Genomic DNA, 16,346 nt, shown 5'->3' with positions numbered 1-16,346 from the left:
AAACTGGTTTATATGGACTGTTCATTTTTATCACTAGATGGAGCCAGTAGTGCAACTAAATAAATGCACATAAAAGCAGTAAGACAGATGCACATAAAGGTGCACTCTGTAGATTTGGTAGTGACATTTTGAAGTTTGAGAAGTGAAAAAATGCTGTTATATTCTCTAAACTATATACACAAACTTTTTACCTATCCACTTTCTCCATAACAGGAGAAATACAGGTGTTATGAAAAAATGTGTTCCCAGTAAAGTTACAGTCCAACGCTGCACATTCGGAGTCTTTGTTTTTAAGCCTACGGCCCCTATAGAGGAAAAGTTAAGTGAGCTTCCTGGATGATGCAACTAAAAGCCCTTGTTTCAGACATGACTGCTGTACAATACAATATGTACAGAGGCACGCGCCTCCCCTTCTTCCTCTCTCCTCCTCTTTGAGGAAAAGAAAGGGATCTTAAAGGAAAGCATGAAGTGGACTGTCTTCGAAAGAGATCCTCGTCTGGCCGCAGCGCTGCACGGAGCTTGAGACTACGTGTCAACATGGAACAAGTACTGGCGCCTTTGAGGGAGGCTGTGAGGGAACAGGTGAGATATGCACACCTGCGGAAAGCAAAGCTGAGCAGCTTCTTAATGTAGGCTGCAGCACGCAGGAGATACTTTACATCTTGGTGACTGGAGAGTTTTAACACTTTTAGAAAGTGCTTACAGGAGTAAACATCCGTAACGTGCTTTAGACAGGATATAACCATATGTGTGTGCGTTTAAATCCTGAAAAAATAAAATAAAATACAAACAGAAACAGGCCTAACACAACCGAATTGAATTGTTGCATCAAGAGAACATTTTACAAGTAGTATTTAGCTTGTCAGTTTGTGTTCAAAGATTGAAGCAAAAGTCACAATCTTTAGGAAATATCTGAACGTTTGTAGAGGGGTGTGGTGAAAACTGAAGAGAAGGAGATTTTTTTCTGCTCAAACTGCAATTTGATTTTATAATAAATATATTAAACTATTAAAAAAAAACATAGTTATATCTTAGGTGATCTTTTTTTATATTAAGGGACATGTAAACCAGGAGTTTTCAAACTTTTTTGACCATGGACCCCTTTCAGGTGAGACATTTTTCCAAGGACCCCCTTATTATTGTAACGTTGATAAACATAAACTAAAACTAAACATAAACTAAAGCACAAAACTAAAGTGGGCGGGAGTATTGGAAAACATGGTTGATTTTATTAGTGCAAGAGGTCCGCGTTTGTTATTTCAATGATATAGCACACTTAACAATGTTATGTAAATGATTCTGCGGAACCCCAAGCTGTGGTTCGTGGACGCCACTTCGAGAATCGCTGAATCACTGCATTACATAAAAAAAAGGATTACGAAGTGCAATAATACAAATAATACAAAAATGAAAAAAAAAGGACTGCGTTAACTGGTATGGTGTTGTGTGAGAATATTTGTGACAGTGAAGTGTGACAGGGAAGCTAACGATTGGTATTTTTTCCTCAGGGTGATCTGGTGCACCAGTTAAAGGAAAAAGGCGCCACGGAGCAGGAGATGAGCAGAGCTGTCTCAGAGCTGAAAGCCAGAAAGAAGATCCTTGAAGCAAAGGTCAAAAAGTCTTACAACAGCAGAAATCTTTTGGTTCTGCTTTGCATGTGTATGACACATATAGAAAGTGAAACCAAAAGATTTTGATTGCACTTTCCATATGTGTCATATTGCCTCATATATATTAACTTTACTGGTAATCATTCACCCTGATGTGTAGGAGCTTGCTCTGCAGCCTAAAGATGACACAGTGGACAGAGGGAAGATGGAGGACACCTTGAAGAGGAGGTTCTTCTACGATCAGGCCTTTGCCATTTATGGAGGTAAAAAAAAAAAAAGAAGAAGTTGTAACGGAGAGCATAAACTATTATTTCAATGCACGGCCTCCTCACTGACTGGTTTGTTTCTCAGGTGTGAGTGGCCTGTATGACTTCGGCCCTGTGGGTTGTGCCCTAAAAAACAACATCCTGCAGGTGTGGAGGCAACACTTCATCCATGAGGAGCAGATTCTGGAGATCGACTGCACTATGCTGACCCCGGAGCCTGTTCTCAAGTAGGTGCCAAAAAACTTAAGATTAACAACTGAGATCTTTCCTCCCAACTTTTCTTCACTGCAGAAATGCAGTATATATTTAATATAAGTTGCATGATCTTCGTCTTCATCTTTCTCCCTGTAGGACGTCGGGCCATGTGGATAAATTCGCTGACTACATGGTGAAAGATGCCAAGACGGGGGAATGCTACCGTGCTGATCACCTCCTCAAAGGTGACTTTCTTTGTCCTCCAGCATTCTGTCTTTTAAAGGATTCAAATTAGCCCCATTGTGTTCAGCTCCTTCTGTGAGCTTTCCATTGTTTACCTTCATTGCTAGAAAGGTCAGATTTCACACACAGAGAGCACATGGACCTCATAATGTGTACGTTTATTAATTATTGTTTACTTGTAATGTGCATTGCATAAATCAGTATAACTCTTGTTAAATGCATTTTAACACATCTAGATTTTGGGGATATTTTCCATCTTTTCAAATACGTCTCTGCAGATCAGCTTGTTGCAGGTTGCGACCTGCCGTACTGGTTGCACCTCTTCAGGGAGTTGTAGTTAAGTGTGTGTGTGTGTGTGTGTGGGGGGGGGGGGGCAGGAGTTCAGGTGTCATGGCTGACTGGTTTTTCAGGTGTTCTAAGTGTGTATGTGCACTCGCATACACGTTGAGAATGTAAGATGTACAGTGACATAATAAGTTCATTTTACATCATGTGGAGACACGTTAGGAGATAAAAGTGCTGACGTGGGACTTTTTAAGTCTTTACTCCATGCTATTAATATTGTCGCTCATTAATAGTAATATATGAAATCAAAACAAAAAAAGCCACAAAATAGTTTTTTTTATATATTCAACTTTCATTTTATAATTTTGTGTCTTTTTTCACATTTTTGATTCCTGGTAGTTGGACTTCAATCTGAGTGTGTGCTGAAAAACACAATTGAGTGATCATAAGAATGTATGATGTGCGAAATGAAGACAGAATGAATTCAAAGATAATTCTCCAAAGCGTGTGGCTTGTTGAAAAAAAAACCGATTTATGATGCAGCTGCTTGGTGAATATTAACCGTTTTTTAAATTTGTTTTGAGCTGCATTTTCAGCTGTTTGATTCATTATTAAACTACCTGTCTGGTTCTTTTCAGACAAAACAAACAATTTTCAGGAATATAAAGATTGAGCTGTCACACAATAAATATAATAATGCTTTTGTGATTGGAACTGTCAACTGTCTAACGGTTGTTTGTTTCCTCACAGCTCACTTGAAAAAACTGATGTCGGATGAGAAATGTGCGGCAGAGAAGGTGACTGAGATGGATGATGTCATCACTCAGGTGAGTCAAAGCACCATTGTATCTGAAGTGGCTGGATAAGGTGATAAATGTTGGTTTGGAAATAATCTTTTGATGTTTTCTTTCTCATCTAGATGGACAACTACACTCAGCAGGAGCTGTCAGATCTGTTTGTGAAATACAACGTCAAGTCTCCCTCGACAGGAAATGACCTCACAGCTCCCATCTCCTTCAACCTGATGTTCCAGACGTCCATTGGACCAGGCGGGAACACGCCCGGGTACTGATCCGTCAAGCAAACATCTGTCTCTAGTGTTTCATATACAATAAATGTTTGATGTATTAAAGTTGTGTCAAATGTTCATATTCAGCTATCTGAGGCCTGAAACTGCTCAGGGAATGTTCCTCAATTTCAAACGCTTATTGGAGTTTAACCAGGGAAGACTTCCCTTTGGGGCTGCTCAGATTGGTAACTCCTTCAGGAACGAGATCTCTCCTCGCTCTGGACTCATCCGTGTCAGGTATTCAGAAAGTCTTTCATTTTAAATTGAGTGCATATGCTACAGCACAACAAGACAGTGAGATTTCTGTTTCAACTGCTTGCAGGGAGTTCACCATGGCAGAGATCGAGCACTTTGTGGATCCCAACGACAAGGTGCACCCTAAATTCTCTAATGTCGCGGACCTGGAGATCATGCTGTTCTCCTCCAAGGCTCAGACCAGTGGGCAGTCCGCACAGATTATGAGGCTGGGTGACGCTGTAGAGCAGGTTGGATATCATTTATTTGGCTTCTTATGGAATACTGTGAGGGTATTTAATGTTAGTGCTGGAAAGATGCCTGGACTGATGCTGACTTATTGTTCGAAGTTAAAACCGTCACTCAGTTGTGAACGTTTAATGTGGAAGGTCGAGAGGAAAGAAATTAAGGATGTCATTTTGAATTTTACAACATTAATAGTCTGGAACCAAAACTGTCTTTTTAGCGTATAGTTTAGAGTGATTATACGTTATAATGTTTTGCAGCTTGAGCAGAAAAATTGTTTATATATTAAACTAACAGAAATTGAGTTTGAATTTATTTGGAGTTTTTTGTTAATCGAAGCACCTATGAGGATAAGCAATATTTTCTATTACATTGATTTGGCATCTTAATTAAAAAACATAATTAAAAAAAAAAATTATATATATATATATATATATATATATATATATATATATATATATATAACAAGGGAGAGTATTTTCTTTAGTTTGGAGAGTCAGTTGGTTTTTCTTGAGTTGTTCTCTTTTGACGAAAATAAAATTTTAAATTAAGACCCTTCGACCAGCATCCCTGAGTGGGCGGGACTGTCTCTCGTTCCCCTCGCGGTGTTAGAGCTAAGGGTTGGACAGGGAGGGGTAAACGTAAATAAAACATGTTCAAGGCACAAAGAGAAACGTAAACAAGCTGAAGGAACCAACGCCCCTTCACTTCCCTTCAGAATTCAGAACAACAACTTCGAGGGAGTTTGACTTCACTCTTTTTAAAAACTCAGTTATCATCTATATCTCGTTTATATTTGTGAAAAAAAATGTTTAAATTGTCCATATTAAACCTATAAGGGATGTTTTAACGTGACGAAATACTACAAAAGTGATCATTAATGATGTGTTTGTTGAACCTTCATCATGAATATATCTTGAAATGGATTTCTTTCAGGGAGTGATAAACAATTCAGTTCTGGGTTACTTCGTTGGAAGAATCTACCTCTACCTCATCAAAGTGGGCCTGTCCAAAGATAAAGTGCGTTTCCGTCAGCACATGGAGAATGAGATGGCTCATTATGCCTGTGACTGTTGGGACGCGGAGTCTAAAACCTCCTATGTAAGCCTCTTTCTCCTTTATTCGCACATACAGACTGAGATGATTGAAAGTTTAAACAGGAGTCAGGACAGGTTGGTTTCTCTCCCTCAGGGCTGGATAGAGATTGTGGGCTGTGCTGACCGTGCCTGCTATGACCTGTCTTGTCACTCCAGAGCCACCAGGGTCCCTCTAGTGGCTGAAAAACCCCTGAAAGAACCCATATCCTTTTGAGCACGTTGTGGGCTTTCACTGCATCGAAAACGTACATGCTGTAATATGTCATTTCTGGTTAGTTTAATTTCATGGACAAAAATAAACTGCAAGTTTGTCCTCTACTTTGCCTTCTGTTTTGGGACATTTCCACCAGGAGTAGGGAGAGTCAGCTGTTTAAAATCTGGAGCTTAAAAATTCTCCCTTCACTCAGAAATGTGTTCTGCTTTTTGTCACAACTCCTGAAGGTTTGACCTCAGCTGTACAGAGGCGTGTGAGTGCTGATTGGGAACCTGTCTGTTTTTCTCTCTGCACTCACCTTCAATCTGACATTTGGGATTTACAGTTTGAATAATGACAAGAGCTGTGCTGTTGCTCAATAGTCTTGGGAATCAGAGACTTAATTACGGTCTGATATATAAACTGATAAAATCATGATACAGGAAATATTGATTAATATGGAAGACACTAGAACCCGATCAATATGGGATTTTGGGGCCGACACAGATACCAATATTAGGGAGGGGAAAAAATTTGATACATTGGCTGATGCATCATGAATCAGATATCGGTTTACACACATTTACTGTGTGGATCCCTTTGCTGGAAAACTCGATTCCTGTTTTAATCCTTAATTGTTTCACACAAAGTTGTGAATGTCGTCCAGTTTGATCCCAAAAGAGGAGCCATAGGAACAACCTACAAAAAGGATGCAAAGCTTGTTTTGGATTACCTGGCTGTCTGTGACGAATGCTACATCACCGATCAGGAGAAGCTTCTCAGTGAAAAAGGGTGATCACGGCTGAACAAAAGCCATTCTGTATTCTCACAACGTATTTTTTGCACATCTATATTCCTAAAACCTGCGATTTTGTTCTGTTTCTTTCTGTAGGGAGTTCAGCATTGAGACAGAGGGCAAGACATTTAAAGTGACCAAAGACATGGTCAGTGTGAAGAGGTTCCAGAAAACTCTGCATGGTAAGACCTGACACCGGACCTGCCTGTTCGCTCACACGGTGACTTTTTAATGTGGGAAAATAACCCTCTCTTTTTTCCCACAGTGGAGGAGATTGTTCCCAATGTAATCGAGCCGTCCTTTGGCATCGGAAGGATCATGTACTCTATCTTCGAGCACTCGTTCCTTATCCGGCAGGGGGATGAACAGAGGACGGTGAGAAGGCTAAAAAAAAAGAGTGAGAGATTCATAAGCTTGTTTGATGTGTTTTAACTTTCCAATTTTTTTGTTTTCTTATCCAGTATTTCAGCTTCCCTCCCACTGTAGCTCCATACAAATGCTCCATCCTTCCTCTGAGTCAAAACCAGGAGTTTGTGCCGTTTGTCCAGCAGTTATGTGAGTTTGAAGCTAGCTTGAATACTTATATATAGCTTGATGTAAATTTGTTATATTTAATATATAGTGAAGTTTCTAGATATTTCTGTAAAAAAATTGTATACTTCTTGAGATTAAAATAAGATGAAGCTGGAAACAGTGTGCAGTTAGCTTAGCATGAAGACTGGAGACAAGGTTAAAAATGCTAGCTTGATTGTCATGCAAAGAAAATTATGAACACCTCTTAAATCAAATTTCTTAATCTGTGCAAATGAGAAGTGTAATTTTAAAACAGCTCTATTATTGGTGTGTTATTGCTGGACTATTTCTTGAGTATTCACGACTACAGTTGTCAAGTAAAAGTGATTTCTTTTGGCATGTCTACGTCAATGTTCCTAAAGATTCCTAATTTGTTGTTTGTTTTTTTTTTCTTCAAGCTGAAGCAATGACTAAAAATGGTGTGTCCCACAAAATCGACGACTCTTCGGGATCCATTGGGAGGCGCTACGCCAGGTCAGATGAGATCGGGGTAGCGTTTGGAATCACCATCGACTTCGACACAGTGAAGAAGACGCCTCACACAGCCACGCTGAGAGACAGAGACTCCATGAGGCAGATCAGGGCCGAGGTACAAAGAGCTAAATAGCTGCGGCTTTAATTCACACGATGTAGGGCTCGTACAGTTTTGCATTTGTTATTTTTTTGTTCTAATATAAACAAATATTTTTCAGGTCCTTGAGCTGCCTGGGGTCGTTCGAGATCTGGCTAACGGCATTTTGACATGGCCTGAGGTGGAGAAGACGTACCCCATCTTTGAAGGACAAGAGTGCAGCAAGAAGGAGTGAAGAAACAGCGGCTCATCTTCTCTGCACACGGACCATGTTGTCAATGAAGATTTTAAATTCCAAAATAGTCTCTTTTTAAAATGACTGAATCTAATAAATTTTACATACAGAATTAAAGTAATTTCTTTCATTTCAAGTCACGGCATGATTTAGATTTCACTTAGTCTGAAGTAAAACTCGGTCGTAAACATGCTAATGAGGCTATAAGACAGTCCTCTGTTGCCTCCGCATTAATAGTCACCTGAGCAACTGTTACAGTAGCTCCCTATGAATGTGTAGCACTGATGATTTAAAAGCAAGAGATACATACAGCCATGAATGGACTTAAGTTTCATTGACATCTTTCATACATTGTACATTGAATATTCTTTGCTAAAAAATACAATTCAGTTCTTTTAACAGCGGCAAACACCAGACTTTCTCTCGGCCGTAATGACTATTTTGTATTTCACTGTGTTGTATTTTGTGTTGCTGTCAGTAGACGGCACTACATGTTGTTTCACAGCTTATTGTAGAATGTGTGTGAGAGAGAGAGGCATGGATGTTTGTTGGCTACAGCTCAAAATAACAACGGTCTTAGACCCTCCCAAAACAGATCTGGCAACTATGAATATGGAAAATAGCAACAAGAGAATATAGTTCAGATGTCTTTTGTAATCATAATGTTCAATACAAAAGCAAGGACAAATCCTGTAAAAATGCATACAATTATTGCAATTAGCCCAAATAAAGATATTTTTCAGGTATATTACCTACAGTACTTTACATCCACAGTAAGTGGATTTAGGTGCCTATTTATTTTCATTAACAGTAAGGGTGGTGGCTGATGGAAGAAAAATACCCCTATAGCCTATTGGATGTCTCACAGTATGTTACAAAGACTTTGCAGCTCTCTTGTTCCGCCCACTGTGTCTCAGTGGTCAAAGTATAAATACATCATGTCACCTTTTAACTGGTGGCAGCTCCCTGACAGGGAGTCAGAGGGACCCACAGCCCACCTTGCACCCTGTACAACCCCAGCAGAAAATAAGATTTTGAAATTTATCCAAATGTAATTTTACACTTTTTAAAATCCGTTTGAACAGAGAGAAAAAAAAAGTTTCATATCGTGATTTTCTTGGAGCTTCAACTGCTGCGTTCAAGGTCAGTATCACAACAGGTGGTGCAGAGGACGAGCTGAGTGGCATTTTAACAACAGGCATCTCACTCGGACAATCGAGTAAATAAACATTTAAAGGCAGATGGATAAATACGTCTTCACTTCTAGACTTCGAAGACAAATTAAAATGTGTTTTTATCAGCTTTAAAAAGTAAAAAGCCGTTTTACGAGAACTAATGAATGAGACAGTAGAGAAGTTGTGAAGTTAAAAATAGCACGCAGCTGTACTTTGTTAATGTCTTTATCATCAGAGTGGAAACTGTACTCATTTTCGCTGTTCTTTTTTGATAAGCACAACGAAGTCAGGCAGATACCATTGATCTATAATGCTTACTTTAAAGGCTTGAAGCAACAATTTTACAGGGAAATGTCTAAGGCTTTGATGTTAAAAAAGAAAGCCGCTTTCAAAGTGTGAGCAAGTAGAAGTGTTCAAAGCTCAGGTGTATTTATTGCTCTTACGTTCTAAAGTAGGCTACAGTTATGATACACTTGACTTGACTTATACTATTGTGCTAGTTTTGGTCTGCTACACTATAGGTCGACATAACATAGTTTAAATATTGCACTTTTACCTCTTTATTTGACAGATAGGCTAATAATGTACAAGATATGAAGAGCTAATTAAACATGAAAGCCAGCTTACAAAATAAATCAGTTTAATGAGCTGCACATCGACCAACTCAAACGAGTTGACAGCAGTAACATACCATTTTGTGTCGGCTATTAAGACTAAGACTTTATGTCAAGTAAATCATACACCTGAGGTAAAGTTTGGCATTTATTCTCTTCTTGAGGTAAAAAGAGGATGAATTGTCAAGTCAAAAAAAGTCCTAAAGGGGTTTATGCTAATGAGGGATCTTACAGTTGTGTTGGACATGTCGAGGTAGTTCAGGACAGTGCTGGGATGTAAATGGACTTTAAAGTATGCAAACAATGGTCAAACATTCAACTGTTCTTGACCCTCTATGTCTTACTTCTATGTTAAGGCTCCCTTGAGACGCTGCAACAATAAACTGGTACTATAATAGGACAGGGACCATAAAACATATCAGTAATTTCACTTTTACTTTTGACTATGTTTTTGAAACTAGGCTGTGTTTTCAGTGCAATTAAAAGTAGAATAATATTTACTTGGAAAGGTTAATTTTTACAGAGTATATCCTTGCCCCTTTCCTCGTTCACCAGCTTTCCTAATGTTAAATATTCAGTACATATTTCGTTATTACTGTCTGCACAACTTCTCAGAAACATTTTGAATTAAGGACACAATTTGTCTTATAATTAAAATACTTAAGTATTCTTAAGAATGGTGCAGAACTAAATAGAAGTGTTTGTCTTACGTTACTTTTATTTCTAATAATATGTCTGTGAAGGAACGTGACTTGAAACTTGATAGAGATCTAAATAAAGATTGATTGACAAGCACAATTGTCTATTTTTAGTCAGTCAGAATAAATGTTTCTCAGGCAAACATTAAAGAGGAATTGTAGCCCTTGTAGTTTTACGCTCCCAGCTGCTGCCCGAGTACTGCACAGAGCGCGTTAATGTGTCATCCCTCCTACTGAGTGAGATCCAGGAGGTCACAATGAGAGATATGATCAGGGTAATGAAAAGATTGATCATTGTGTGAACCATCACAAGGTATTTGACAGAGAGAATAGGAAGCCCTGGAGTGCTGTCACTTCATGGGTGTTACCACAGAAGTTAAACCTGTTTTTTTAGTTGTTCAAATACAACATGAAGTTGTCTGTATTTCTCGGCGCTTCCTCTTTTTTTCTCAGCGACCATGGGGATCAAAGCTGCACTTCCCAGATATGAGATCTACTTCTACAACACTGTGCTGGGTCTGGCCATGTTCTGGGCTGCCAGTTGGATCTTTGAGGTGTCCAGCTGTAAGTATGAGAAAGCACACACTCTTTTTGTTACATACAAACACATACAAACACAGATTCAGTCTGACATTCACACATTTGAAAGTGCTTGATCAAATCTGCTGAAGACTTCTGTATCTAACTTATCAATCATTGATTTTATTTCATTTTATTATCGTATATGAACTCTATAAAGAGGGCAAAATCAGCAAAGTTGCAGTGTTGTTTATCTTAACACATTTATTGTCCATGCAAATGTTAATAATTTATACTTTATCAATCCCACGAGGGGAAGTTAGGTTTACACGCTGTTTAATGGACATACACACATAGGCCGAAAGACACTCATGCACAATCACAATCAGGATCCTCGTGACGTGCATTAATGGAGAGGTCTCAGAGTGAGGGGGCTGCCCACAGCGAGCCCTCCAGAGCAGCTTTGGGGGTTGGTGCCTTGCTCAAGGGCACCTTGGCAGTGCTCAGGAAGTGGACTGGCACCTCTCCAGCTATCAAACCAAATTTCTGGACTTGGTCCGTGCCGGGACTTGAACCGGCGACCCTCCAGTTCCCACCCAAGTCCCTACAGACTAAACTACTGCTTTTATGTAGTGAATTATTGCTATGACAAAGTGTAGAAGAGGACCAATCCAACAGGAGACCAATGCATTTCCCTTAAAAGCCAGATTTAAGCTTCTTATAGTATATGGTATATATCGTGCACTTTTTTTACAAGCAGCCCACATGTCCACATGTACACATAATATGCTGCTCAGATAGAAGTACTTATAAAAAGTTACCTTCCAGACACAGATGCGCAAACACAAAATCTTCCAGGTAGTGTTGTAAGTCTACAGAAATAAAAAAAAAGAGGCCTAAATGTGAAGCAGTGTGTAGCTTGGGTCACATACACACAACACAATGTGCAGTTCTCAGATAGTGGCAGTGTGACTGTGTGAGGGTGAGGAGTTAGAGCTATGCAGACCACGCAGAGCAGATCAGGTGTCAGTATTAATATCACAGAGCAGTGGAAGAAAATAGGTTCGGAGTTGGCCCTGCATGCTGTAAGTTCAAACAAAAGTTTCACATCTGCCTTCAGGGACGTTTTACCGAAGAGCAGACACTGTCGTACAAAAAGCAAGAAAAAGTTAATGGATATATTGGAAATGAGACAGATGTATTGTTGTAGTGTTTTTCTAGTTTTCAAGTTTTTTTCGTCAGATTTGAATGTCTTTGTTTTTCTCTTTGCCCTGTTCTCAGCCAGCGCAAACAGAAAGACTTTTAAGACCAGCGTGAAGCCAGGATGGTACTACGTTGGGAGGAAGATGGTGAGGAAAAGTGAATAGTTACAGACATTTGTTGCTGCTGTTGAAATGTGTCTTAGTTGTGTTCTTCTGGTTCTGTTGTGTGCAGGATACGGCTGATTCTGAGTGGATGATGTGGTTCTCCACCTACAGAGATCACATCCTGTTTGCTCTCTTGGGTCACGTGCTGTTCGCTAAGATCTGCTCAATGCTGGCTCCGCAGGTGATTGTCTGATTGATGAATTGATAAACCAAAGGAACTGGAGTGTAGTGACACTCAGTTTTAATAATCAGAGCAAATCACTGAACAGTTTTGAGAGGTGAGAAGGAAGCAATACCGTTTTGATACTCGTATCGATATCGTTAGCCAAACATTACATGATAAATGGGACCAGGTGGAGAGACAAAGACAGAGGGAGAGTCAGACGACCAGAAGAAGAAGAATAAAAGAGACAACAAATGAAAACGAAGCTCCACAGAGCTCAGTCACTTGTGCCAGTTAGTTTGGTTAACAGCGGTGCACCACATGTCAAGTGTCAGCAGAGTTTCATGCTCTGTTCCAAACTGTCGATCTGAAAATGTTTCACACTTTGTGAATTGTTTTCAAAAGCGTTTATGTCGGAAAGAAGGCAAGAAGAATTGTCATAATAAAAGCCACACACACAGAAAAGAGTAATTAAAATGTTGAGGAGAGTTAAACTGGGATTATTTGATTATCAGATGACATTATTTGCAGCATTGTTGAGACATGTTTGAAAAACCCGTTAAACTAAAGACAGTCATTAATTTGGTTGAGGATCTTTTCAAAAGTTGTCCCATAATGGATCTTTAACTTTAGTTATTAGAATAACTACTAAATAAATACTTGGTTTCTAGTCAAAGCCCTGTGTTCAAAATAAGTATGATGGAAGAGTGAGTAGCAATTAGAAAATAAAATGCAAATGTTTCATCGTGAAAAATGTCCCAATTTATACACATTTACCATTTGTCACATTCATTATATCTGGATAATTATTTGAACGTTGATTCATCCCCATCAAAGCACAATTGGAAACTTTAATGTCTATATGTTGTTAAAACGAGCCGATTTTCAAAGATAACTTTCTACTATAGCTACATTTTTGGGGGGGGGGGGTTGCTCAAGGCTTGGGGTTTAATGCTCCTGCCACGTGTGGAGGTAAGACATTGAAAGCCAATTTACTCCCGCTGCTATGCAGGCGCTGTGTGAGTGTGTTTGAATGGGGTAGTACTGATGGGCAGTTGGGCACCTTATGTAACAGTGTCAGTGTGTTAGTGTGGTGTGAAAGGGAGGGATGTGGCGTAGTGTTAAAAGCATACTAAAGGATATACAAGTCCATCCTCCATTTATATTTTACCCATTGGGAAACCTGTCTTAAAACCAGGATAAAGAAATAAAACACAGTACATTATGTTCTTTTGAAATATGTGAAGATGGTTACGTTTTGTTACATTTGAATATTAATTAAAAAGCATCTAAATATCTACTTAAGTATGAGTACAGTAAATGTAGGGCGCTTGTTAGAACCTATTGATAAAGACTTAGACTTAGACTTAGACTGAACTTTATTGATCCTTTTGGGATGACTCCCTCAGGAAATTTAGGTTCCAGCAGCACATACAATAAAAGTAGAAATAAAAATAAAAATGTAGCAGGTAACAAAACAAAAAGTAACAATATAAAGAATAATATAGCATAAATAATAGAACAATCTTCCGTTGGAAAGAATATACCAAAAAAATATGCATGGAAGAAGCAAAAATAAAGCCATGACAACGGCCCAAAAACAAGAAAATGTTCTACGTTACAGTGCAGTCAGCGGCTTTACTTTGTTGTATTTTTAAAGTGGATGGAGTTCACGTGATTACACTCACTTTCTCTCCCACAGTACAGGTCACTGGTGTACATGGTGTACGGGCTGCTGGCTGTGTGGACCAGTATGGGCTGGACCTACGTTACCCTCATGCTATCTCACTGCATCCTGCTCTACAGCATCTCCTTAGTGAAAATACGCTGGCTTTGCTTCGTCACAGGTCTTTGCACACTTGCTACATTCAAGTGTGAACCCTTTGTTTCCTGGCAGGTATAACAAGCTCTATAACAGAGACATTTGTTGTCAAATGTCCAAATTGCAGGATCTGTTTTGTTTTATTTGACCTATTCCTCTACATGTAGGCGGGTTTTGTGGATGGGGACTTTGAGCTGCGTCATGTTCTCTACTATGGAGGATGTGGTTTCACCATAATGCGCTGTATGAGCTTTGCTCTGGAGAACTGCGAGAGGAAAGATGGAAACTACAACATCCTGGAGCTGCTGAAGTACAACTTCTACCTCCCCTTCTTCTACTTTGGACCCATCATGACCTTCGATAAGTTTTATGTTCAAGTAAGTTTATTGAAGATTTTATCCTCCGTTTTAATCCAGCAGCTCAACCAATGCTCTTAATTGAGCACCCAGTAATGAGCAGTAAGTCCAAGTCCTTGAAGACAAAGCAAGGCAGGGGGTTTCTGATTTTGTGACGTCTGCTGCCCCCTGCAGGCCAACAAGTCCGACCTAACCAGGAAAGAGCGGGAAATGTGGAACATCAATCTCCAGGGCTTGATTTATCTGGGAGTCATTTTTATAGTAGACATCCTCTTCCACTTCATGTACATCCTCACCATCCCCTCTGACATGAAGCTTCTGAAGCACACCTCCGACTGGGCTCTGGGTCTGTGCCCTCTCCACAAAACTACCCACGTTTATTGCTTCACATGATATTCTACCCGTTTATTGCTCTTTAATGACTGATGGGACTGCTATTTTTCAGTGGGCCTGGCTTACTTTAACCTGGTGTATGACTGGGTGAAAGCAGCCGTCATGTTTGGAGTCATAAACACCATATCGAGATTGGATCATCTGGACCCTCCAAAGCCACCAAAATGCATCACTCTGCTCTATGTGTTTGCGGAGACGTGAGTTGGGTTTTCACAACTTGATGACATTTGGCAAAATGATTCCAAATATGTGAAACTAAACCTTTTTTCTCTCTCTCTCTTCTCCTTTGCAGCCATTTTGACAGAGGGATTAATGAGTGGTTGTGCAAGTGAGCATCTTGAAAATATCAGTCAATCATTTTTTGGGGGGATTTGGTGGAATTTAAATGCTGATGCTGTGTTGTTTTCTGCAGGTATGTTTACGATTACCTGGGTGGAAAACATCAGAATGTGGTGGAGGAGCTGATTGCGACACTGTGCACCTTCGGCGTCACCATCCTGTGGCTGGGACCCTGCCAGGTGGTGCTCATCTGGGCTTTCTTCAACTGCTTTGGCCTCAACTTTGAGCTGTGGGCTGCCAAGTTCTTCTCCATGGAGCCTTTTGCTTCTTGTGAGGTTTGTACTGGGTTACATTTCCGTTTAATAGCAGAGATAAATGATTCATGAAACGCTTCTTTTTTTTTTTTTTTTTTTTTTTTTAAGTGAAAAAATTTTCATTTTCCAGATGGCGATGTCAGAAGCAATGTCCCGACGTATCAGAGCCATTTTTAATACTTTCAACTTCTGGTGCATCGTTCTCTACAACATCCTGGCATTGAACAATTTGGATTTTGCCAAGTTGGTCGCCAAACGCCTGCTTCTCAAAGGTGACTTTGTTGCTCTTACTTTGGAAGGGATTTTGTTCTTCAAAGCTTCATTAACATTTTTTTTCTGGCTTTCCCAGGCTTCCCTTTTACCACCATCATCGCCATGTTTGTGACCTACTGTCTGATTCAAGTGATCAAGGAGAGAGAGAGGAGACAGGCCCTTATCGATGACCCCGATCCTCTTCCTCCTCCTCCTCCTCCAACCGCCGCCGCGAGCCCAACGAGCGCCGCAGCTACACAAGCAACCCCCTCCACGCCCGCTGCTGCTCAGCCAGCAGCAGATCCCAGCAAGGAAAAGGCAGAGTAGATGCTTAACGTTCACTTTACCATGCTTATAATAAAGGATGTAAACAGCCAGCAGTGTTATCTTCAGTCCAGATTTTATAACATGAAATATAAAGAATCTGATGTGTGAAACAGCGTAAACTGTAAATACCTTGAACAGCATTTTTACTGTTTGTTCCTAAAGTGGAGAAATAGAACTAAATTCCACTTTTGCTTAAAAATGTCAGTATATTTATGTATATTACAACTGTATTCTGTTCAGTAGTCACTGGAAATGAGTAAACGTATGAAGAAAAAAACACAACTACCATTTTTGGATAAAATTTCAATAAAGCAAATTTAAACTATAAATATGTCCTGTAATTAATATGGAGAAGTTCAGATATAAATGACTGACTGGGCTGGATATTTAAAGTAGGTGAGTCACTGTTGAAGCTTGTTTTCACAGCTGGGAGGTATTTCTGCTGCATTACATC

At 39.6% G+C, this 16,346-nt stretch overlaps 2 protein-coding genes across 3 annotated transcripts; both read left to right on the top strand.

Moving 5' to 3' along the window:
* The first annotated feature begins 361 nt into the window (after positions 1-361).
* On the top strand, positions 362-7,707 carry LOC306834981 (glycine--tRNA ligase-like). Its single transcript, XM_079361330.1, has 17 exons — positions 362-582; positions 1,509-1,610; positions 1,771-1,873; positions 1,962-2,103; positions 2,228-2,316; positions 3,350-3,426; positions 3,519-3,664; positions 3,756-3,905; positions 3,991-4,153; positions 5,085-5,249; positions 5,340-5,448; positions 6,086-6,230; positions 6,331-6,416; positions 6,500-6,609; positions 6,696-6,789; positions 7,206-7,396; positions 7,500-7,707. The coding sequence occupies exons 1-17, from the start codon at positions 538-540 to the stop codon at positions 7,611-7,613; spliced, it is 2,031 nt and encodes a 676-aa protein (XP_079217456.1). The 5' UTR covers positions 362-537; the 3' UTR covers positions 7,614-7,707.
* A 96-nt stretch (positions 7,708-7,803) lies between these two features.
* hhatlb (hedgehog acyltransferase like, b) lies at positions 7,804-16,209 on the top strand. Of its 2 annotated transcripts, XM_079361871.1 has the most exons (12): positions 7,804-8,756; positions 10,554-10,664; positions 11,901-11,968; positions 12,054-12,167; positions 13,852-14,046; positions 14,139-14,348; positions 14,502-14,673; positions 14,773-14,917; positions 15,013-15,048; positions 15,133-15,334; positions 15,444-15,585; positions 15,663-16,209. In XM_079361871.1, the coding sequence occupies exons 2-12, from the start codon at positions 10,559-10,561 to the stop codon at positions 15,890-15,892; spliced, it is 1,620 nt and encodes a 539-aa protein (XP_079217997.1). In that variant the 5' UTR covers positions 7,804-8,756; positions 10,554-10,558; the 3' UTR covers positions 15,893-16,209. The 2 variants fall into 2 exon arrangements, with proteins under 2 accessions (XP_079217997.1, XP_079217998.1); XM_079361872.1 differs by lacking the exons at positions 7,804-8,756; positions 10,554-10,664; positions 11,901-11,968 and having other exon boundaries at positions 12,086-12,167; positions 13,857-14,046.
* Positions 16,210-16,346: the final 137 nt, after the last annotated feature.

The sequence above is a fragment of the Symphodus melops genome, assembly GCF_947650265.1.
Source record: "Symphodus melops genome assembly, chromosome: 14".
In the NCBI taxonomy this organism is placed as follows: domain Eukaryota; kingdom Metazoa; phylum Chordata; class Actinopteri; order Labriformes; family Labridae; genus Symphodus; species Symphodus melops.
This window is presented reverse-complemented; position numbering and strand designations above follow the sequence as displayed.

Coding starts and splice junctions, on each gene's coding strand:
- LOC306834981 (XM_079361330.1), top strand. CDS start 538: ATGGAACAAGTACTGGCGCCTTTGAGGGAGGCTGTGAGGGAACAG. Junction 3,906..3,990: donor TCTGGACTCATCCGTGTCAG/GTATTCAGAAAG, acceptor AACTGCTTGCAG/GGAGTTCACCATGGCAGAGA. Junction 6,231..6,330: donor AAGCTTCTCAGTGAAAAAGG/GTGATCACGGCT, acceptor TTCTTTCTGTAG/GGAGTTCAGCATTGAGACAG.
- hhatlb (XM_079361871.1), top strand. CDS start 10,559: ATGGGGATCAAAGCTGCACTTCCCAGATATGAGATCTACTTCTACAAC. Junction 14,047..14,138: donor AACCCTTTGTTTCCTGGCAG/GTATAACAAGCT, acceptor CTCTACATGTAG/GCGGGTTTTGTGGATGGGGA. Junction 14,674..14,772: donor CACCTCCGACTGGGCTCTGG/GTCTGTGCCCTC, acceptor GCTATTTTTCAG/TGGGCCTGGCTTACTTTAAC.